Source organism: Misgurnus anguillicaudatus, chromosome 5, assembly GCF_027580225.2.
Source record: "Misgurnus anguillicaudatus chromosome 5, ASM2758022v2, whole genome shotgun sequence".
NCBI classification, from domain to species: Eukaryota; Metazoa; Chordata; class Actinopteri; order Cypriniformes; family Cobitidae; genus Misgurnus; species Misgurnus anguillicaudatus.
Window position 1 is genome coordinate 27,262,438 of NC_073341.2, and position 24,450 is coordinate 27,286,887.

The 24,450-nt window shown below is 38.3% G+C and overlaps 1 protein-coding gene across 1 annotated transcript; it reads right to left on the reverse strand.

The window, feature by feature from the left end:
* Window positions 1-5,446: 5,446 nt before the first annotated feature.
* Window positions 5,447-24,450, reverse strand: samd10a (sterile alpha motif domain containing 10a). The gene is made up of 5 exons (XM_055168882.2): window positions 24,218-24,450; window positions 18,012-18,193; window positions 11,263-11,431; window positions 8,536-8,676; window positions 5,447-7,562 (listed from the first exon to the last, which is right to left on the reverse strand). The coding sequence occupies exons 1-5, from the start codon at window positions 24,228-24,230 to the stop codon at window positions 7,540-7,542; spliced, it is 528 nt and encodes a 175-aa protein (XP_055024857.2). The 5' UTR covers window positions 24,231-24,450; the 3' UTR covers window positions 5,447-7,539.

Consider the following 24,450-nt stretch of genomic DNA (forward strand, 5'->3'; position numbering starts at 1 on the left):
TTTACTAATGTGAGCTACTGGCATGAGCCTCAGAGCAAAGCAGAGCAGAGCAGAACATTTCTGGATAATTTTTGCACCTAATAAAGTTACATACCTCCTAAATATTAAAGAACAATTGAACATATTATTTCAATGCATTTTTGGCACCTTTAAAGGGACACTTCTCCCATTTGCATTAAGCTTTGTATAGTTAGAACCCCAGTCATGTTTTGAATGGTCGTGCATCATTTCCTCAGTTGCCGATGAGACAGGAGAAATACAGATTTCAGTGTTGCACTTCCTTCTTTCAATGATGTAAAAATCATAATTTTGCATCATTGAAAGAAGGAAGTCCAATATTTTTGTTGAGGGGGTGTGACTACAAACACCCCTTTTCTCGGTCAAGTAAGCACCAAATTCGAAATGTATGTTACATTTCGACTACAAATATGATGCACTTTCAATAAAGATTAATGTTTCTATCTGTGAAATGCTCCTTTAAAGGCGGAATGCATGATTTTTGAAAAAAAAACATTTTGGAGAAGGGAGTCGGGCTGAGTACCAAAACACACTTGTAGCCAATCACCAGTAAGGGGCGTGTCTACTAACCCAGTGGTTCTCAACGTTATTCCTGGAGGCCTACTGCTCTGCACATTTTGTATGTCTCCCTTATTTAATACACCTGATTCAAATCATCAGCTCATAAGTAGAGATTAACTAAACTCTATTAACTAAACTGATTGTGTCAGATGCGGGAGACATACAAAATGTCAGAGCAGTGAGCCTCCAGGAACGGAGCTGAGAATCACTGTACTAACTGACATCATTGCCTGGGTTGCGTATGTGTGGGGCGGGCCTATCAAAAGAAGGTCCAGATTCTATTGGGGTAGGGGCGTGTTTGTTTAAGTGATTTTAAATATCAACATTGTCTTTCAGAGATCATGCACCCCACCTTTATGTTCAAAACTGCATAAAAACAAATAGACAAAAAAAATCAGTTAAGTCATTTTAATTTTGCCACTGAATAATCTCCAAGAAGTCTGTTGCTACATCCCAGTTCGCATCTATAGTGTTACTATACTAGATTTTGGACATACTAGAATTAGTATTGTAAAATTTAGTATCCTTAAAGGTGCAGTATGTAATTTTTAGAAGGATCTCTTGACAGAAATGCAAAATAATATATAAAACTATATGATCAGGGGTGTATAAAGACTTTTCATAATGAACCGTTATGTGTTTATTACCTTAGAATGAGACGTTTTTATCTACATACACAGGGGGTCCCCCTACATGGAAGTCGCCATTTTGTGACACCATGTTTCTACAGAAGCCCTATAAAGACAAACTGTGGGACAAAGTTGTCTCCGACAATGACGTGATTGTCCGGTGGCAGCTACCGTAGCTTCTCTATGTGTTTCAAAAGCGAGGGGTGAGCATTGGACTGAGCCGTAGGTTGCAATTCGCAACCTCACCACTAGATGCCACTAAAATTTACACACTGCACCTTTAAAGTACTCAGTTGGTCAAATATTTCTGGTGATGATCCATAGTAGGCTATAGATCCATGCACGGTCTGCTTTCTGATATTGTCCACAATTTATTGCCCAAGGAAGAAGTTTAGTAATGCAACACTGAATTAATAAATTGAACTATATAGTAATCCAAATTCATCCATTGACTGCATTTTATAGTGCAACAGTTTGTTTTGTTACAGGGCAAGACTATGTTTTTCCTGTATGACTTGTTTTATGCCTATAGGATGTAAGTGCCAAAAGCAGTTTATGAAAGACCTAAAAAAACTGACTGACTAACATGTGTCTGTTGGTGTGTGTGTGTGTGTGTGTGTGTGTGTGTGTGTGTGTGTGTGTGTGTGTGTGTGTGTGTGTGTGTGTGTGTGTGTGTGTGTGTGTGTGTGTGTGTGTGTGTGTGTGTGTGTGTGTGTGTGTGTGTGTATTTTTGTGTGTGAATGTCTGAGCTGTCTTGTTGTACATTACGTCACGTGATTGATGATCGACTCACACTACCTCAAACTGAAACAAACAAGTTTCCAGGCCTTAAACAAAACCCCAACTGAGCTCATTTAAAAGTAGCAACAAAGACAATCTTTTCAGCATCACATCAATGCCACACACATCCACTCCTATCATTGTTTAAGCCTCAGGCGTTAACTTGAGTGGCTGACTAAAACAGGCAACCAGTCACAGTACAGTAAAAGCAGAACATCACTCAAAGGCACCTGCAAAAAGAAGCAAAGCCGTTTATTGGTAAGCACTGCTTACTCGTGGTTTGGGTACTTCCCTAGACCTTTATTATTTATTGAGTATGCGGGAACCTGTTTTGACAGTAACATTCTCTGATATTAGCTATAAGGATACGTTGACGTGGGATAAATTTAGTGATAGCTGGCTCAGAAATCTTAGAAATGACTTGTTGTGGAGTCAATTGTGTAAATTAAAGACATCTATCTTATGAAACATAAAGAGGAACCTTATCTGAAAGGACATTCGCAGCCAACAGGATGCATTTTCCTTGCTGTCCTATGATGGACAAATGCAGCAACCGAAGGATGTATTCAAAACAGCTAAACAACATTGACCAATGATAAATATTGTTGCTGAAAAACATTTGGATCAGTTAATGGCCAAAAGACGAAACACATTTCAAAATAACAGCACGTGGGCCTAAAATAAAAGGCACATTCATTGTAGCTCTTATCCCATTCAGTGCTCTTAACTATTTTTAATTATTTACTCTTAAGCTGCATATGTTGTTTAAAATGTACCTAAATTCGAGGTACTGGTGGAGAAATAGCATTTATTTAATCTTTTACGTACTAAACAGTGCATAACTCACTCTCTATCTGAGGCCAGCAGCCTAATATTCTGGCCTTTGTATATCAAGGCAGTGTGCCCATATCTGTTCGTGAGAAAGTCTGACTGTCATCCATATGAGCAATAAAGGTCACATTCTCATTTACAAGCCCAACACAGATAAACCAGCTAATAATCACAGGGTCACAGAGAGGGCGGACATTATACCGCCGACAAAATGCACAGCCACTACGAACTAGCCCAAAGGCTCGCATCTGCATCTTCAAAGCAGGGATTTGTGCCAGTGTTTCATTAGAATAACTTTAACGTGTGAATGTTGGCTGACTGCTAATGTCTTCAAGAAACACAACTCTCACATACAGTTTTCTTTTGTCCATTAAGTCATTTGTCTGATGTGTGGGCTAAGTACAAGAGGATCAAATTAGCAGGTGAAACCCTGAGTTTTATATAGCTTAGAGAGTTTAAATTTGGAGTTTCGTGCATTTATTACCTTTCCACATAATACCCCCTGCCCCTGATTTGACCATTAGCACCATGAAACTGGACAGTGATCAGATTGAGCGATATGTGTGCTGTTTCCAATATTAAAGTCCCCATGAATTTTTTTTAGTAGGAATATGTTAGCCTTAAAGGGACACTTCACTTTTTTTGAAAATATGCTCATTCTCCAGCTCTCCTAGAGTTAAACATTTGGTTTTTGCCGTTTTGGAGTCCATTCGGCTGATCTCCTGGTCTGTCGGTACCACTTTTGGCGTGGCTTGGCATGGTCCATTGAATGTGATTGGACCATTAGCATCGTGCTCAAAAATTACCAAAGAGTTTTGATATGTTTCCTATTTAAAACTTGACTGTTCTGTAGTTACATCATGTACTAAGACAGACGGATTTTGCTTCAGTCATAGAACCAAAATAGTCCCCTGCTATTAAAGGTAACCAAGGGGACTATTTTCGGGCACTGCGTAATATTATTGCGCCCCCGGCAGCAAAGTCCTTGATTATTACGCCAGAATGAGAGTTCCTATATCTGCCTAGGAAATCAGGACTTTACATTTTCTGTCGGTCTTAGTACACAATGTAACTACAGAGGAGTCAAGTTTTAAATAGAAAAAAACATTTCAAATTTGGTCATTTTTGAGCGCGATGCTAATGGTCTAATCGGATTCAATGGATCATGCTAAGCTATGCTAAAAGTGCTAGCGCCAAACCCGAAGTTCAGTTGAATGGATTCCAAAACTGTAAAAATCAAAATGTTTAACACTAGGGGAGCTGGAAAATGAGCATATTTTAAAAAAATGGGAGTGTCCCTTTAAGGATATCTATAAGCTAGTGTGTTCCAAAACATTGACAAAATTCACATTTATAAAATGTAGCATCTATATCACATCCTTAAATAAAGATCAATGACTTTCATGACATCATTCTGCACTTCAGCTTTTAATCAGATTCCAGGCTGTATGACTGTTAAAGCTATCGAGCAGTTTGGAGCCGTTATTGAAGAGCTTCTTCTAAAACATGGAAAGAAAATTATTGATGAACAATTTGTTTTGAAGCGAGTGTCAGACTGTGCCATTGATCTGTATGCCATGGTTGTGGTCTTGTCCAGAGCATCCAGATCTCTCGGCCTCGGTCATGCTTCTGCGCAGCATGAAAAGATGCTTTGTGAAACCTGGTGTGCCCATCATAGTCATGCAGAACAGGGACATCCAAAAGGTTTTTTAAGATGCTGTTTCCATTGCTGTGGTAGAAATTGAAGGGGTGGTATCTCCTTATTCTTTGGAATTTTAAAGGCGGGGTGCGTGATTTTTGAAAAACACTTTGGAAAAGGGAGTCAAGCCGACTATCAAAACACACTTGTAGCAAATCAGCAGTAAGGGGCGTGTCTACTAACCAACATTGTTGCCTCGGTTGCTTATGGGTGGACCGGGTCTATCAAGAGAATGTCCAGATCATGCACCCCGCCTTTAAAGATCTGTCTGTTCCTCTCATCTCACAACATCCACAATCAGGCAGTCTGAGCTGTCTTTATTGCTTTACCATCATATTACAGACTTAGAGAAAGACTTTAACTAGGCTTATTAAAATATGTGAATTAATTAATAAATACGACATGATGAATATACACAGATGTGTACATTAAAGCACAGAATTTTTAATTTTTTTAAAAAAGTTTATTTGTTAAGTAATTTGAATGCAATGTTAAATACAGTATACAAATACATGAAATAGGCTATAGCGTTTAAAAACAATTAAACAGTCTTTAAGTGTTAATGTGAAAACCAAACAAATATGTATTTAAAAGTGTCATTTGCACATATATGCAATGTCACATGACAAAGCCACGTGAAAATATGACATAAGCATTATGGGGATGTAACATTCAAATTTAACATGAGTAATGTTACCCTCAGGTAAAACCACTGTGTAATCTGAACAGTGCGGCCAAAATAATTTGCATCTGTATTCCTGTTTAGTCAAAGCTCTTTTCTTCTCACAACAAACTGAAAGCAAGACACAAACTATTAGAAATCTGTTTCTTGTATCTTTAAAGATCTAACATCTCACCTGAAAGCTATTATTTGCCCATCTCAGAGTATCCCAAGATGTTTCTGCCCACCGTAATAACAGGAAATACCTCATGTCATGAAATTATTATAATCCATGTATAGCGTGAGATATCCAACTCAATTGCTTACTTTAATAATACATTAACTCTTTTCACAACATACAGTATCACATATAAATACAGTTTTACAGTTCCTGCTTGTCTTATACAGCTTTCAAAGTACTCTTGTTGTGGTTTACTTGAATGGTCTCTCGGGCAAGTCCACACCTGATTCTTTTTTAAACTACGGTGACGCAGCGTGTCATCTGTTTCTCTGTTACATCCGTCATCTGCAATTCTCAGAGGCTTACAGAGCTTTGTAATTTACACAGGATAAACACACTTTTTTGTGACCAGAGGTACTTATTATTTTAATATCAATGCTATCATTGCACCACCTGATTTTGCCAAATAAAACATAGAGTTCAAAATCTTTAATCTGTTGGCTTTGAAACAATAAGTTTTACCTCTAACACTTACACATTTGGCTAATGCTTTTATCCTTAGTGTCTCACAGTGCATTTCATGTAAACATTTTAGCAGTACGTCACTAGATGTGTTCCCTTGCACTCAAACCCATGGCATTTTACAATCTAATCCTTAAACTAGAGTAATGTGACATGCTCTTAACTCCTAACATTAGTTAAAGGAACACGGTGACTTTTTGGGGCTTTAGCTTATTCACCGTATCCCCCAGAGCCAGATAAGTGCACACACACCTGTTTCATCTCCGTGCGTCCCATAACTCTGTCTGACACACCCACCGCTAGCCTAGCTTAGCACAAAGACCGGAAGCAAATGGCTCCAGCCAGCACACTGCTCCCAATAAGTAACAAAATAACTCACAGTATAGTCACAGCAAGTACAAACAACAAGGTCATATAAGACACAGCCATCCTCCAACCGCATACACACTGGGAACTATATTTTCAGAAGTCTCTTGATTTGCCCGCAGCACCTGAGAAGCCCTGTGGTGGGAGCAGAAAGTTCGCTTAGAGTTGCGCTAATCACTCCACCCAAGTAGCAGTGCTTTGCCTTCTGAGAATATAGTTCCCAGTATGTATACGATCAAAAGATGGCTGTGTCTCACCCGACCCCGCCATTTGTACACACTGTGACCATACAAATCACAACATATAAATAGGAAAATAATGGCATTATTGTGTCACTTCTTGGGAGCAGCACGCCAGCTGGAGCCATCCACTTCCAGTCCCCGTGCCAAGCCAGGCCAGCGGTGGATGGTGGACAGAGTTACTGCACACACAGAGAGGAAAAAGGTATGTATGGACTCATCCAACTCTGGGGATACGGTGAACAAGCCAAAATCCCAAAAAATCGCCGTGTTCCTTTGAATCTAAACCAAAATGGGATGTTCAGGAATTTTTTTCCAAGACCAAGAAAGATAGAAAGATGTTGATACCGTAATTCTACAAAACAGGTTCCCTTTGTGTGTGCTGTTTGCTTGTTGGGAACCAGTTTATTTCTTAGCTCTAGGAAAAGTCCCAACAATGCTGTAACCTATAGTCAGATGCAGGCAGCACAGTTCGATTCCTGGAACACCTGCAGGAATTCAACCGCATACATTTTGCCTAATACCACAGTCTTCCGTTTGAGGGCACGTCTGGTAAGGTCACATTCCAGCATAAGTGTAGAAACCGGTTTTCTGTGAACAAACAGTCATCATAAGCCTTCAAAACTTTTGTGTTATCGGTCAATATCATCAGTCATCTACTGTAGGTCATTCTAGAATGTAGCTTTTACATCAGGTCATCAGACTTTTCAGATTCAATTCTCCAACAAGTCAGGTTGTTGCATCAAAATGAAGAAAAGTTTGGTGCAGCACACTGGGTCCAGTATTATTAGACATAAGGATTAGGACTCCACATTTGAGGTTTGTATTTTGAGGGTAGATAACTCAACAGTTCCTTTTATAAATCTGGTCCGAGTTCCTCTGGCATAGTAAGAATGTGGGAGTTAAGTAGCATAACTGAAGGCTGTCCCCGTGTCTTTGTGTCCCAGCCTCTGACAGCTTCAGTCAAACGTCTCTGGCCTTAAACCCCAGGCACTCTGATGCTGCTTCAGAGAGCAACCAGCCTGGTAGACCTGCCCCACGCATGGCTAAAGCTATGACAGGTTTTCAGATAGCCCTGAGAAGTGAAAAAGAGTGAGAGATGAATAGCATGAATGTAAAATCTCTGATTAGTTTTCCATCGGATGCATATAAACTCACATAAACTTTCATTCTTATTACGTTGCCAGTACTTTACGCTTACATTCCTGTAAATGTTTTATGAACCTTTTTTCCTCATTTTTGCTATACACTCTGCACACATACATTTGAACAGACCAGTTTAGACCAGCATAATTTTTCAAGATGGGATATGATGGTTGCTGTCAATTTGGTGCTGGAACCAGCATAGGGTGGCCATTCATGCAAGTTCCGCCGGACACGTCCCGAACATGTTTTCGGGTTCGTTATCCGGAAGTCTCGTTGGTCGACCGCATACGTTATCAAGGTTTAATATTTCGAGTTTAATTTCAGAAAAGCAACCGTTACATTTCAAGGTAAGAATGAAACTACAATGATTGCATGTCTTAAAGCAACACTATGTAGTTTTTTACCTTTAAATAATGTCTCTAAAATTATTTCAGTGATAGAACAACTTTTAACTGGACAAATTGTACTGTTGCTGCAACCTGAGCAGCCTCCTAGATGCTACAAGCACACTCTGAAAGTGGCGGTGGAGGGTAGAGCACACAGCCCTGCCCCTCCCCCTGCCTGCAGAAGAGTGTCTGATACCAGGCACTGTTGCACTTTTCAACCACATGGGGGAGCTGTAAGTCATTTTTACATGGAAACTACATAGAGTTGCTTTAAAAGAAATAAATCTTAATTTTCTAATGTATTTTAACTGAAATGTGAGAACCTCGATGACGTATGCGGTCGAGCAACGCGACCTCCCGAGAACGCACCCGAAAACACGCTCAGGACGCGTCCGGCGGAACTGGCACGAATGGCCACCCTAAACCAGCATGACCAAGTTGTGCTCCAGGGTAAATTGTGCATGGTTATACATTGACTTCTAATAGGTTTTCCTAAAATTTAAAAACAAAGCAAACCTCTGCTGAGCAGCTGTAAGTTGCGTCCCTCTTCTTGTACTTGTAATTGTAGGACTTGCTGGAGAAGCTCTTGTCTCAGGGTCTCTTGAACCAAACCCATCCTCTCTAACTTCTCACCATTCAGTCTCAAGAGAGCACGACCTGAAAGAGAGAAAGATTTGAATAATCAAATGCTTTTTGGAAACTCAGTCACCGTTCTCTTCCCCTACTTATACAGTTTTGCTAGCAATAAACAAGTCAATAATAACAAGTTTTCCTAAGGTTATTATCACTCTGTTTTCAGTAATCTCTGTGCGTTTTTGGTAACATGCTTGGTAAAATTGCTGCCTGAAGTCACAATCTACCAGGAATTTATTTCCCCACCGTGTTTAACTGCCATTCACAGCAAAGCCCTAAATACTTCAAACCACATAGTTGCAGGAAAACAATTTTCATCGATTTACTGCATAAATTTACTGCTTTCTGTTTGATTCTCTCTGTGACTCAATATTTCAGAAAAATTGTTCAAAAATATTACTTAGCTGACACTGGTGCCCTTTCAAAAAGTATAATTTTGCACATAAAGAGGTCATATTAGTACCTCAATGCACCTGCACATAAATGATACACTGTTAAAAATACACTGTAAAAAACTTGTTGCACTTAAATTGTTAAGTTTATTCAAGTTTTTTTTACATCTTATTTAAACTTTCTTTACTAGATCGAAGCTGCTAGAAATTATAAAAAATAAGTTGAAAGTTATTTCAGCTTAATTTTTTATAATTTATAGCAAGTCCTCACTAGTCAAGAAAGTGGAAATTAATTTTAAATTAATTAATAAAATTTATGTGCAACAACTAATTTTTACATTGTACATATTAGGACCTTTTTAAAGAGCACCAATTATCTGATTCACGATTTTACATTTTCTTTGGTGTGTAAGTGTGTATTATTTAGGGATGCTCCGATCAATGCCGATCTCCACTAAAAATACGTGGCCGATCACTATTCTGAATCGGACAGACGATCTTATTCACAGCTATTTCATGTACTACGGCTTTTGATCAGTAAGTCCTTATCGATCTAAAAATCACTGTTAATTTTAAACCGTTTATAACATACATTTGAAAAAGCAACACTCGTCAAACATAATTATTAAACATATTCTTTATTATCATGAAAATACCTGAAAAGGTTTGAAGAACAGCAATATAAATATATCCTTAAGACATTTTTTGAGCTGCGAGTCGTCATAGCTGCGTGTGTATTGTTCTTCATCTACAGCGCATTTTGAGTTTCGGCACGAGAGCGCACCCTGGCTTTTGGATGTAGCAGCATTTCGCCGTAATTCATTGAGAAGCATAGCAAGCATTGTCGGGCGATCGATCGGAGCATCCCTAGTATTATTACATGTTAACGATATGCAAAAGGTACAAATCCCAAAGTAAACCACGTCGTGAGTTATCGTTTCCATCATAAATCTCCTTTCTTTGACTACAACAAACACGCAGATTACTTCCTGTGCCTGTTGACGTGGCCACGACCATAGATATGTATAAAGGCTAGATGTCTTACGGCGGAGTCTCTAACGTCATCACCTGGTGGCCATCTTACCTCAGACAGCTCGCTCACTCTTAGCATTGTGTTTAATGGTTCAGATACTTTCCAGATACTACATTTCTGACTATGATATTGTCACGAATTTCCTCTTTCTTCGTGATCGTTTCATGAATTTCTGTTTGCGTGTAATTGCCATGTATTGGTTACTCAACTGCTTTTTCCTATTTTCAAACCATTGTCGCTTCGGTTTAGGGTTAGATTTGGTGTTTGCGTTAGGATGTCAATTTAAAGGTCTAGTGTGTAATTTTTAGAAGGATCTCTTGACAGAAATGTAATATAACATACAAAACGACATTTTCATGGGTGTATAAAGACCTTTTTATAATGAATCGTTATGTTTTTATTACCTTAGAATGAGATGTTTTTATCTACATGCACGAGGGTCCCCTTACGTGGAAGTCGCCATTTTGTGCCACCACGTTTCTACAGTAGGCCTTAACGGAAAAACATTTTTGTCTCTGACGATGACATGTTTTTCCGGTGGCGGCTACTGTACCTTCTCTATGCGTTTCAAAAGCGAAGGCTGAGCAGTGGGTTGAGCCATTGGTTGCAATTTGCAACCCTTACCACTAGGTGCCATTAAAATTTACACACTGCACCTTTAAGTATTGGTTTATACAATTTTTTCTGACTGATTTTTAAACCATTGTTGCCTAGCATTAGGGTTCGAGTTGGGTTTGGTTAAGGATGTCATTTTATGTAAATCTAACCCTAAACCGAAGCGACAATGGTAAGAAATAGGACAAAACAGTTACCAATACATGACAACTACACGTAAACAAAAATTTGTGATACAACCACGAGAAAACACGGAAATTCGTGACAATATCACGAAAAAAGAATCAAAAAGCTATGTGACTATATCACAAAATTTCGTGAGACTGGGCTGAAAATAATGTGTTTTTTGCACAATAAACCACACAAACACATTGTATTATCGCAAATACACAAAATAACGTTGTTTTTAGCAATGTAATAGGTGCTCTTTAAAAGGTACTGCCCCAGTGACAATTTGGATAATTGTTTTACCTTTTTTTATCTGACAGTGCAGAATCAATGTGTTTGTGATCTTGATAAGTGTCTAAAGAAAAGAGAGGAACAGACAGTCGCATTTGTCCCTATACGTACCTGTAATAGCATGCTGGGAAAAAGCCTCCACGTAGGTCAAGTAATTGTGTGGACAGTGTTTTTTTAGCCATTTACAAACATCCTGTTGAGACCACAGGACCACTGGTCTGGAGAGACACGGCAAGGTGGGGCTGGTATGGTAAACAGAGTAAGATTCGCCTGAACGTAACTGAGAGAGAGAGAGAGAGAACAAAAAGCACGAAGAGAGAGAGAGAAATAAGCTGAATAAATCAAATAAATTGCCATTTCACAAAGTGGAATAAACTTGATAAAGTATGATTTGATGTTATGTGGATTTATGGAGCCCTATAAAATGCACGAATGTACAACACTGCTCAATCTAAACTAATCTCTAACATAACATAAAGGCCATATGCAGATGCATTCTTTATTGAGGTTAAGAGTCTCCCTCCCACTAAGACCTGTGGGGAAATACTTTTTTTTTTAAATAACTGTGTTCCACATCATGCACTGGCTGTGATTAAGATGGATAGTTTCATCTCACACTATCATCTGATTGGCTGACAAACTGACATGCCCCTGATTCCACAAACTGAGCTATATAAATGAAGGCCATTCTGGAGTGATTAGTATTCGTTCCATTGGCTGCACTACTGGCATAAACCCCAATAACACCCGCCTGACCTTCATCACACACACTTACATTTAAGCTCAGACTAATAACGCTTATAAAAAAGTCACTAAGTGATCATTTTATTAGAGCCATTTAGAGTTTTGACAGAGATAATGAAACTGAGTTTAGTATGTCTATGACCTACAATTTAATAACATTGTTTACAGCAAAAAAAAAAGGATTATAAATATTTATATGACTTTAAAGAATATCATAAAATCATGAGTACACATGAATGCACAAAGGAGAATCTATAAAACAGAAATTATGACTTCAATTATTAGTTCATCATTAAAATATTGAATCAAACAGACTCTCATTTGTAACCCGGTTGGTGAATCCCAGCTAAAATATTTTTTGTGATTTGCTGTTTTTTTTACATAAAACCATCCGTTTACACTTTACTTGAAGGGGTGTTCACAAGACTGACATGACACCTCCACAATCACAACATGACACGTGTCATGAACATGAAGGAGATTTTACGCACGTTTATGACAACTGTTATTAAGTGTAATTTGTTTAATTATTTCGTTTTTCAATGCAAAGATGACATTGTTTTAGACGTCTTTGTTATGACAATTTGACATAAACCAGTACATCATAACGTTGTACATCATAAATCTGTCATAAACATGACATAGCAGAATAATGATCAAACTTAAGAAACTACCTAGCTTTATGGGTTATTACATTAAACTGTCATTTAAATGTCATGTCATGATTATGAAGGTGTCATGTCAGTCTCATGCACACCGCTTCAAATAAAGTGCCACCAACCACCCTAACATAACATACATAACACAAAGAACATTCTGTAAAATATATTCTTGATATCTTTAATATTGACTGAGAAGTCAAAGATTGAAATCATTATAGCCTCTTTCACACAGTAATTCTGGTAAATTACCATGAATTTATCAGAATGAATTTACCAGTAAATACAAAAATGTGCTGTTCACACACTCAGTGGCGTTCCGTTATTTTACCAGTAAGACATCATTCACACATCAGTATCAAAATACCGGTAAATTCGTTGAGAAAGCGGAAGTACCTGTAGCACGCGGCGGGCTCAGTGTTGTATTTGTAAACAATCCACGTCGTTCATATCCACGGTCCGTATTTTGCTGTTTTCACGTCTGTGAAGTTGCTCATGACCAAACAACATTGAATGAGACGACGTCAAACCGAAAATGCGTTTTTAACAACACTACCGTTTGCACATTAGGCTTCACAGAGGGCGTGCTAAGGACGTCGTCAATTCGGCGGTAAGCTGTTTTAAACAACTTTTGTGAAGAAATGTGGACGTAAACTTCACGTGTGCTCAACTTTCAAGCAGCATGTGTGTGGAAACGTCCGTAAACAGTGCAGGGGTAAACGCGTCATCTGTATTAAAGCGCTATGATTGGCCCGAAGCTGTCAGCACGGTCTGACGTCATCCGTTCTAAATGCCGGTAATCCTATAATTTTCGTTCACACATAGCGCTTACCGGTAAATTACTGGTAATCTTACAACCTGTCTTACTGGTAAATTGGGAGCACTGATTTACCGGAAATGTTCTGTTCACACATGATCTGTTAACTGCAATTTACCAGTAAATTACCAGTAAAGACTGTATGTGTGAAAGGGAATAATGATGGATATCAAACTTTGATAGGTTACTCCTTTTCTTACAATTATTTTATAATGACATTATGAGAATTCATTTTACAAACAGGGTCACATTTTGTACAATCATTCATTTAATTTTTTTATATAACGAAACCAGATGGTCATAAATTCTCCCCTCGTCTTGCTCACACTTTTTTCATTTTCAAATACTGATACTTTAACACCATACTCTATAACTGCTCTGATTCTCATTAAATGGAAAAGATACTCAAACAGTACACCTTTGCACCTAAAGAGTTCATAGTAGTACCTTAAAGGGACACCCCACTTTTTTTGAAAATATGTTAATTTCCAGCTCCCCTAGAGTTAAACATTTGATTTTTACCTTTTTGGAATCCATTTAGCTGATCTCTGGGTCTGGCACTACCACTTTTAGCATAGCTTAGCATAATCCATTGAATCTGATTAGACCATTAGCATTGTGCTAAAAAATAACCAATAATCCAAAACTTTTCTGTTGTTACATTGTGTACTAAGACAGACAGAAAATTAAAAGTTGCCATTTTCTAGACCGATATGCCTAGGAACCATACTCTCATTCTGGCGCAACAACCAAAGACCCCGCCGCCGCAACATGGCTGCAGGATGTGCAGTGATACCACGCCGCAGCCGAAAATAGTCCCCTTATTAACTTTCAATGGCAGGGGACTATTTTGGGGCACTGCATAATATCATTGCGCCTCCTGCAGCCATGTTACAGCAGCAAAGTCCTTGATTATTATGCCAGAATGACAGTACAGTTTCCAGCCATATCGGCCTAGACTTTTTAAAAGTGGAGTGTCCCTTCAAAGGTACATAGTAGGGCCCTTTTAAAGAGTTTTGCCTCAGAGACAGCTTGGGCATTTGGACAATTTTTTCTGCCAGTGTATAAGACAAAAATTTTGGAAAACACTGTCATGAAACATGTTATCAGCTCAGTTTTATTGTCTGTGCTCTGCATATTTTCTTTTCTTTGCTGTTCTGATTCATTACTATAGTCATTTATCCTTCCAAAATCACTCACTCATTTGCTCACTCTTCCCTCTATTTGTTTTGCTTTTCTAGACCATTGCCACCATCTGTCCCCCATCCCTCAAGTTTATTCTTAATTTTCTTTCTCCTTCACAGTTTCGTCCCCATCTCTCTCTCTCTCTCTCTCTCTCTCTCTCCCTCAGGCAACTTTTCTACTTTATTTCTCTGCTGCGTTTGCCCTTGAGGGCGCAGAGGAAATCTTCTGCAACTGCAGAAAAATCGCACACACGCATTGTTGCACATGCACATACATGTATAAAAGCGTGCACATAATATAAACCGAATCAGTGAGCATTTACAAAACTGGTTGCCAATGCTCTCTGGAGGGCAAAAGTGCACTGAATGCCCTCCATTGGAGATGAGAACATGAGGCTATCAAGCATGTATCTCTGTTTGAATTCTAAGTGTCAACCAAGGAACATGAAAAGGTTTTGATTTAGGACTTTCAAGCTTTATTATTACATATTTTCTCATCATTTGAGCTCTGTATGACATATGGTCTCATCCAGTAGCACAAGCTGGTGCAATGTTTCTCACTCCATGTCCCTATAGACAATAATACAGAGAGAGTCTATACATTATCGAATCTTGTGGGGAGGATGAAATTCACACTCAATAAACAAAGAAAATTTTATTATACTGTAAGTTACATTCACTCACAATAAAAATCTTCACTACACAAATAAATACAAAAAAGTCATATTTTTAAAGACTTTTAAATATAGTTTAACTTTTTGTCTTTTATCATTCTGACATGACACGGCTGTGCATAGTGGTTTGTCTTGGCACAGTTTACGCCAAATAACATCAGTAATGATGAAAGTAAGAAAAGATTTGCCATAAAAAATGAACTTTGTATTTTCTTTATTCATCTGGGACGAGCACACAGTATGGCAGGATGTCAGTGACTCTTTTATGTATTGAGACAAAAGACTTTGTTCCAACCTACATTGTTAAGAAAAATATGAACAAGTGTAGATGGTATGAACAAAACATTTGGCTATGAAACCATTAGAGGAAGATAAAACAGAGCTTAGCTGTTTCTCCTTCCCGTCACTGTAGGCTAACAAGGTTCTCCATTCATTACCGACGATTTAAATAAATGCCAAACAGAGGTGCAGAGGTTACCCAGAATCTCATCAACTCCAGCTTGGGGTTTTTGTAGAGCGACAAAATTAACATAGATGTCTGATCACGGCAAGCTCAAGATTACAAATTCACTTTTAGTTAAAATCAAAAGAAACTATTTGAACCAAATTCAAAATCTAAACAAATACAAAGAGGCTCTTGTGTTTTTCCAATTACTCACAAAAAACTAAATGCGTATTTAAGTTTGGTGCTTGATTAGTTTTGAGACAACATAAACAGATCAATAAAACTGTGTTATTTTTTTGTTTCCCATAATAATGAGTTTTTGTGGTATTTTTCTGCATGCAATCTATACAGAAATAAATCCAACAAATACTGAGAGCATTTTCTGTAAAAAAGCATTAGTTGAATGGTAAAGCTCCTTATTATAAGTTACTGATAGTTAAATAAAACAGAAAATATACAGGGTTCACACACCTTAGTTAACTTCCAATTCCAGGACCTTTCAAGGACTTTCCAGGTCCAATACCCTCAAATTCAAGGACTAAATGTGGGGACACATTTCAAGTGAGAACAAGGTTACATTGTGTTACCATTTAAGATACACTGTTACAGTTCCCTTTCGAGGGAACTTGTGCTGCGTCACTGCAGTGACACTTTGGGGACACCTGCAGGGGTAAGTGTGTCTGAATGTGTATATTAAATTCAACCAATGGCGGGGGTTAACGACAAAGACAGGGTGACGCGGGAGGTATATCGTTATCTGAAATATAACCAAAGATAGCGTTACAGGGACGCAGGAAGTATAGCAAGGGAGACGCAGCGTCTCATTCCCTTCTCAGGGAACCACAGTTACATATGTAACCAGAGACGTTTTCATGTGTCAAACACAACTATGCAAAAAAGCATTTTGGTATGAATCAACATTCACATACAGAAATATAAGCATTTAAAGAGAACAGTTAAGCACGTGTGCTTAAAAAGACTAGAATTTTTATGATATTATCCTACACTACACAGGGAATAATATGGATTTTTTTTCCAGAGAACTTCTTGCATAAAATAGATTCAAGCACTTTCAATGACCTGTATCTATGAATGTATATTTTCAAAAACTTGCCAGGGCCTTGAATTTTCCCCCAGATTCACAAACTTTCAAGGATTTCCAGGACCCGTAGGAACCCTGGACATAATTAACCCACAACAAACGCATAATTTCCAGATAAGTATCACCTAGTTTCACTCAGATAAAATATACTCATTTAAAACCAGATAAAGAAAAATGGACAGCAAAATAGGAGACCACGTTTACAATAATAAGAAAACTCTTTTAAGTAACATTAATTAAAGGCAGAACACAAACTCATTTAGATAACATTATCTGTCTCAGTTAAACGAAATCAGGTTGGGGTTAATAAGCATGTGCAAACCTGTTGAAAGGTCTAACAGGAGATTGTCTGTAGGGGTGAGTCTGACTCACAAAGCTCTACAGACCAGACCAGGCCGCTCGCTTCATTAATATGCTAATGCAGAAGATGAAATGAGTTCAATACACGCATTACGGCCCATATCTCTGCTTTCAGTACTCAAATCAACAAACAGTCAGTGCTCATGTGACCGTGAGGTCCACCAAGGCTTTTTAAAGCCACTCTGTGGAGCATGACCTCTCTGTGCTCTACCCTCTGGGCCTAACAACATTCTGCTATTCTATATAAACTAAGCACTAAACTAAATGGACTGATGGAAAGATGGATGTTTGGAGAGAGCACGGGAGCCCTTTGTTTCCTCACCCCCACCCTTTTAATGGAAAGTGCATTGCTGAAAGGTGAGATCCATTTTCCTATATTAATACTGCAACAATGGACAGCAAAAGATGATATCTATGCAAACACAAATTTTCTATTGAGACTTCATAATGAATAGACTATGGAATAATTGAAAGACATTATTGACTAGTTTCTACAGCCAAGAGGCTATGCTTTTAAAAGCTGAAATTTAAGATCAAGATCTTTCTCCATTTCTCCTTTTGATCAAATTTAAAATCATATGCAAAAAGCACTTGGAAGCTCTGTGCCCAATTTCGCTACTTTGCCTCAGTTTTGGTACTCAAATCATATTAATGAGACACTATGAAGTGTTGCTCTTTTGAAGCTGATACAGGGAATACATAATAAAACACTCTTTATTGTTCATTGAAGAAGAGTGCTACACATCGCCATCATGCCGCAGATGTGACTTTAATATTTTCTGCATATTTGATAGTAAGATGATTACATTCAGAAGAGCTAGAATATATAGTTGGCATTTAGTTAAGAGATCAAACACAACAGACACTGATCTCACCTGCGCTCCTTCAGTTCCAGGCTGCTGTAGCAATTTGACCATTCGGCCACCTGCTGTTTTGCGGCTGTGCCCCTCATGCCAGGTGAGGTTTCCACCTGCGCAACGGCTCAGCTGGTACTTAAAGTCCTCTGGAAGGGCCCTGTACTCCACTGCAGGGCGGCAGAAAGTAAAACTGGAGGCCGCTATCATGTAAGAGAGGAAGAACAAGAGATTCAGAATTTATTCATGAAGACACACACACACACACACACACACCTTTTATAGTTTTTTTCAGAGACACAGACCTCATGAGAAGCAGCACTGTCTTGTCAGTCAGCAACCTTGCCCCAAGAGGCATTGTGGGAGATTCAGTACATACTTAGTGTGCAAACACTTAAATGTAAATTGCTTGGCACAAAAACAAATATGCTTGAATGCCAAATGCTTAAATGTAAATGTGTTTTGTTCTGTGGTTAAAATAAAGGTCCTAGTTGGAAGTATGTTCTGGCTGTATGGTTCCACACAAGGGTAATAGAAAAAGATAAGAAAGAAACGGTCCCTTACAGCACCCTTATTTTAAAGGGTGTCACCTGAAAAATATAAAAATCTTCTGAAATCAATATGACGTTCTATCTTCTGTGGGACACAAAAATAAGTTAAATAGAACAGATTGTCTACACTATCTTTCTCATACAACGGAACGACATGAAGGCGAGAATTTGCAAAAAAAAAGTTTTTCGCTGAACTATGTCTGTGTCCGAAATAGGCCCCATACCATTAAATAGTGCAATTTTTAAGAGGACAGCAATTTTGTAATGGTGTCTGAAATTATAGTGAGTGCACTTATTCAATTTCATAATGCACTGCAATAAGGAGTGTACAACCGATTAGTCTAATGGGGCATACACACCAAACGGGAGTTCAATGATTTGCACGAGTACATTACATACAAAGTCAATGCAAAGACGTGATCAGACGCGTCCTCGCGTGGGGCGATGCGAATGACACGATATGGGCGGTGCGTTTGACGCGCTATTCACCTCAAACTCGTCTTTGCAAAAAATTTGCATGAAACGAAGTTAAATCCCACAAGTAATCTAGAGAGAGTAACGCGATGCCCCGTGCTTGGTGTGTACGTAGCATAAGACGTCACGTCTACGGACCGTTGGCTGAACATCTAATGCATATGCAACTTTTCTGTAAACACTTCAACAGATTTCAAAGTCGTCCTCTGATTGGTTGAATTATACAGGATTTACGAGACATGTTTGTGTGTTGCGATCTTTAACGGTTTGCCCAGAAACAACAAAAAGCCATCTAATCGAAGAAAAAAGCTTTTATGTTTGCATACAGTAAGTGACATGCTTAAAGAGCACCATTTATCTGATTCACAATTTTACATTTCCTTTGATGTGTAAGTGTGTATTACATGTTAACAATATTCTTAAAGGTACAAACCCAAAAGTAAACGATGACACAAGTTATCGTCTCCAACGTAAATCTCTTTTCTAGGACTACAACAAACACACAGATTGTAGGTAACAGTTTACTTCCTGGGATTGGTGATGTAGACAAGACCGACATTATCATAATCGTCCTGCTTGGACTCACAGCCTGTAAGTTAACTTTTGTAAGCATTGCATTGTGCGCAAATCTTTCAAACATGGTAAGGAGCGTCACATTTCCATCTGACATCGGACGTATTTAACCATAAACCACACAAACGCATTGTATTATACCAAATACACAAAATAACTTTGGCTTTAAGCAATTAAATAGGTGCACTTTAATCAAGATCAAATAATGCTGCATGTGAAAAATATGCAAGTATTTTATCGCATTTGCTATTGTTGTTGTAAACTTTTAGAGACGTTCATGAATGTTATTGTGGCGACATTTCCGAGCCGCTAAACATGACGCCGCAAAAAGCGAAACGTAATTGGTTGCTTTACGTGTGAGTAATATGGTCTCTTGAGCGGTCCTTGTCCTTTCAAAGTTCCCATGTTTCTCAGACCTTCAGCTAGCCGCCTTCACTGTGTGGCGTGTGCCAAATAAACTCCCACGTCTGTACACAAGATGGCGCCTGCAGCGCTTTCGGTGTCCGAATTAATCGTTTTCCTTCACTCATTCAAGTAGACAATATCAGTGAATTAATGTAGGAAATAGTGAATGAGTATATAGGGGGCTATTTAGACACAGTCTAAATCTCTGATAGAACAGTTAAAACTAAGCACCGGCACAAAAAAAAACATTTTAATGACCCACATCTCCAGTGGGTGATTGGGTGTCTTGGATACCTCCCAGAATAACACCGAAAGATGCTAGTCAGCAAGTTAATAGGGAGAATTATGCATTAGTGTGTCAGAGGGTGATAAAACAACAGAGTATTGGTAGCCTGTGGGATAATCTAATGAAAAGCATATGAAACTCCAGTTTTCCAGGAAGGAAACATTAAGTGCTGCTAAATACCAAACCATTTGGAAAACATCTTACAGCAACATTCTTGGTGAGCTGGGAAACTTTCTGCTCTTTAAATACGTAACAGAAAATCGAATAAATCAAGACTCCTGCAAGAGCTTTATTACTTGTCTAGTACTTTTTTTTTTAAATCTGCTTCGACACAGTTAAAGTAAGGGCACACACGTATAATTGTGTGTCCTTGTAAGACAGTAAAATACATGTGCATATTTCCCGAAGCAATGAAGCAGACCAACACACAGTGGTGTTACACGGCTGGCGGCTGTAAATGATTTGGTGGGTAGGCTGTGCAGAGATCCCACGAGGTGAGAGAGACCAGGGCATTAAAAAAGACAGTATTCGTATGCTCATTAAAACCTCCAGTTTCCAATCAACACCATTGGCTTGGCACAAACAGGATTATCTGTTTTTTATGTATCCAGGGATTTCAAAAGCATGTATGCATGTATTTTTTATAACTACACAGGAGTTGATGAGACTGAATGACTGTGTGTGTGTGTGTGTGTGTGTGTGTGTGTGTGTGTGTGTGTGTGTGTGTGTGTGTGTGTGTGTGTGTGTGTGTGTGTGTGTTGGAAGGAGGCGGGCTGGATGAGATAAAATGATGGATTTCGCCCTATCGTTCCCTGTAGCCACACAGGCGGCTACAAAGGCTGTCCTCATCAAGAGTGCATGGGGGGGGCTGACTGTATGAATGTATTTGAGATGGAGTTACAGGCGAAAAAAGTCTTTCATCAAAGCGCCTCTGAAGCAGACATTAGAGAGACGTCGCACTGCTGTGGCTGGAGGGTAAAATCACATCAACGCCTTTTAGTCCTGGGCAGATGTTGGCCTTATTTTCTGTTCTGTTCCGTTTGTGTACAAAAAGACTCTCTTCTAAATCTAGAAACAGCATCTTCTCCTGAAACCTTAATCTTGACACTTACTAAATTGTAAGCACAGAGATTTCTGTAGCAGAAATTAACCAATTACACAGATAAATTTGCTTAGTCCAATCAATTGGCACCTTTTTTGCTTTAAACATGTTATTATCAAATGTCAAACCTGCTTTTATCCTTATTATAGTAAAAATACTAATCACTGACTATCATGACCAGTTGCAGTTTTGCTCGCTTTATTAAAAAATATAAACTTGGGCAGTGAGGTGGTTCATTCCACTGCATGTGTCAATCAATAAAATTACCAATGTACAATGTCACTAGTCCATAAAGCCTTCCACACCTAATGACCTAATACCTCAGTGTTCACTGAATGAATCAACCCCAGACACATCTGGGTGATTCTCATGAAATCCAGATTTAGGAGGTGTCCAGCATTAGAATTTTTAAAAAGCCCTTGAAGCAAACATTTTTGCACATATAAGATTAGGTCTGAACTTACTATAACCATTATTTTTAGAGGATTTAAAAAATATTTCCTATAAAATTATTTACATTTTTTAGATTATCATTATCATTACCGCAACGTGATATTACATTAAATATATGCATTTACAAACTCATGTTTCAGTAATGAGAACTAAAAAGTTGTCTAGGTACTATGACAAACTAAATTTTAACTTTTATCTGGAGAGAAAAAAATAAGAACTGCTTACCCGATAGCCATCTTGGGTGTCACAGTCAATTATGTCCCTTCCAACAATTTTTTTTAAATGTTAGTTCCTTACGGGCTTAAACAATGATTGAAAATTGTTGCGGAGGATAAGAAAATTGGTCTTGGATCATAGACTGTAAAAAAAATATGAGGTCACCCATTGATTTGTGAAGATCGTTTTTGAAGCTTAAAGTAGGCGTTGCCTGCCGTCGCAATCTTGGCCGCGCGTCACAGCGAATAAGTTGCGGAAAACCGGGAAAAAAAATGGGTAAAGAGGCGGGACATGGGTGAAGCTGAGGTGGCTGGTTGCTGAAACCACACCTGCCTAACTTAATTCTAGTGACAGCAGTGGCTGTTCAACTGACACTCCAGTGGCCACGCCCTTAATTATGCAGAAGTTTAAGACTTAATATAATTTAAATGAATGAGTTACAAAAAATTCGCCCCCTCGTGTATGTAGATAAAAAGGTCTCATTCTAAGGTGATAAACACATAATGGTTCATTATGAAAGGTCTTTATACACCCCTGATAATATAGTTTTGTATATTATTCTGCATTTCTGTCTAGAGATCCTCCTAAAAATTACACACTGCACCTTTAAGTCACTTCCGAGATTGGAAGCTTGCCCCTCGTCTTGGACACATTTATATTCCTTATTATTGTCTCTACATTTACCAATGATCACCAAATACCACATTTTTCCTTATTGTAAATGTTTATAGTATAACATGCACTGAAGCTTTTTATTTTTTAGAATTTTCAATTAGAAATATTTCCATGTCAAAGAACGCAAATCCAGTCATGGACATGTTGCGGTAATGAAAATGTTCCCCTTAAAGGTGGAAAAAACAACCAAATTGGTTTGTATGATGTCAATTGAAGTCATGTTCAAAATAGTACATAAAGTTTGTAACTGTATGCTTCTTAATTTGATAGCATTTCCTTTTTTTTATTAAAATGTTTCATGACAACTCATAAGTCTAATTTCGCAAGAATCACCCATCTTTAAAATGACATTTTACAAAAAGATCCATCATCCACAAAAAAGATCTTATTTCGTATTTCACAAACAGATCATTAAAGCTAGGCCAAGGTCTCTTTCTCACCTGCTGCAACCACTGGACTGAACTAGTAAAGATGTTTACTCTTGGGAGAGCCAAACAAGTGTGCCAGAGATCTCTGAACAGCATGAGGGATTTGAACTTCATGAAGGGAGAGAAACACAACATCTGTGTGAAGTAATGAGCTACAGACAGGGAGAGCAATATGAGAGAAATCTGGAGCTAAAGCCTTCAGATCTGCCTGGCCTTAATATTTATGCAGATGAATGCAAAAATGAATATGCAAGCCTTCATTAAAGCACTGTAGTGAGTGACACGAAGTGCGCAGCAGGTGACTGAAAAACTGGAAATCAAAACTTGTTTCGTTATGATCTGTGATGTCATACCACGGCAGGTTTGTGTGCCACGTTTGTAAAAGCAAAAAGTGAAGATTGGGGTTTTTAAATGACATGTTGAGACCTAGTAGTAGGGGATATTTTGTGTCAATGAGCAGCAGCATTTACAACTCAACAACTTTCAATTTACATAACACAAACATTTCATTTGAAATCACACAGAAATAAGTACTTTGACTTGAACTTTTGGCATTTTACACTCATACTGGGCAGCAGGAAACAAACACACACTGTTCTATAATTCCTCATTCACTCCTTTACAGTTCTGCCGCTGAGTCACTTTCATGAGTGAAGATTAACAGAAAATGACTCATTCAAAATTCATTTCACTGATCCATTTATATTATGTACACACTGTACAGACTGCAGCTCTGAGAAAGCAAAGATCCATCATATTATACATCAACAACACACTGCCAATATACTTAGTTCCTCAAAACTAACTATTACTGAGTATAAGACAGAAGATTTTATGCTTGAAACTGAAGATGACAAACGAAAGCAACTGGCTAACCGAATGTCAAGTGCAACATTAACACTTATTTTAAAATATAAACGCATACTGTGTAAGTTTATAAATGAATTCGTCATTTAAACATATAAAGAAACTGTATCATTTAAGCATTGAAAATATAAAGTGACTGAACTGTCGACAATTGGAGTCGCGAGTACGATCGTCTTTGTAAATAAGTAAATGATTACCGTCAACTGCCATGTCAACAATCCAGATTCAACAAGCTCCAGTCAACACTGCTCCTGTTAAATGAAAAGTTTTGCATTTAGGTGTTTCATTTTCCACCATGTGTTCCAGGAAAGACGTTGGTTTTGCAGGTACATCCAGGATCCTGATGTTTTCACACGCTTCCCAGTGTCAAATATGAAAGTAGTACACAGAGAGCTCCAGTAAAATGCGCTGCTCAGTCTGACGCCTCCCC

What these genes read in the sequence shown, in the direction of transcription:
- samd10a (XM_055168882.2), bottom strand. An exon ending in TTCCCAGCATGCTATTACAG is followed by an intron (nt 8,677 to 11,262) that starts GTACGTATAGGG and finishes TCTCTCTTTCAG; the next exon opens with GTCGTGCTCTCTTGAGACTG. An exon ending in CTTACAGCTGCTCAGCAGAG is followed by an intron (nt 7,563 to 8,535) that starts GTTTGCTTTGTT and finishes TTCACTTCTCAG; the next exon opens with GGCTATCTGAAAACCTGTCA.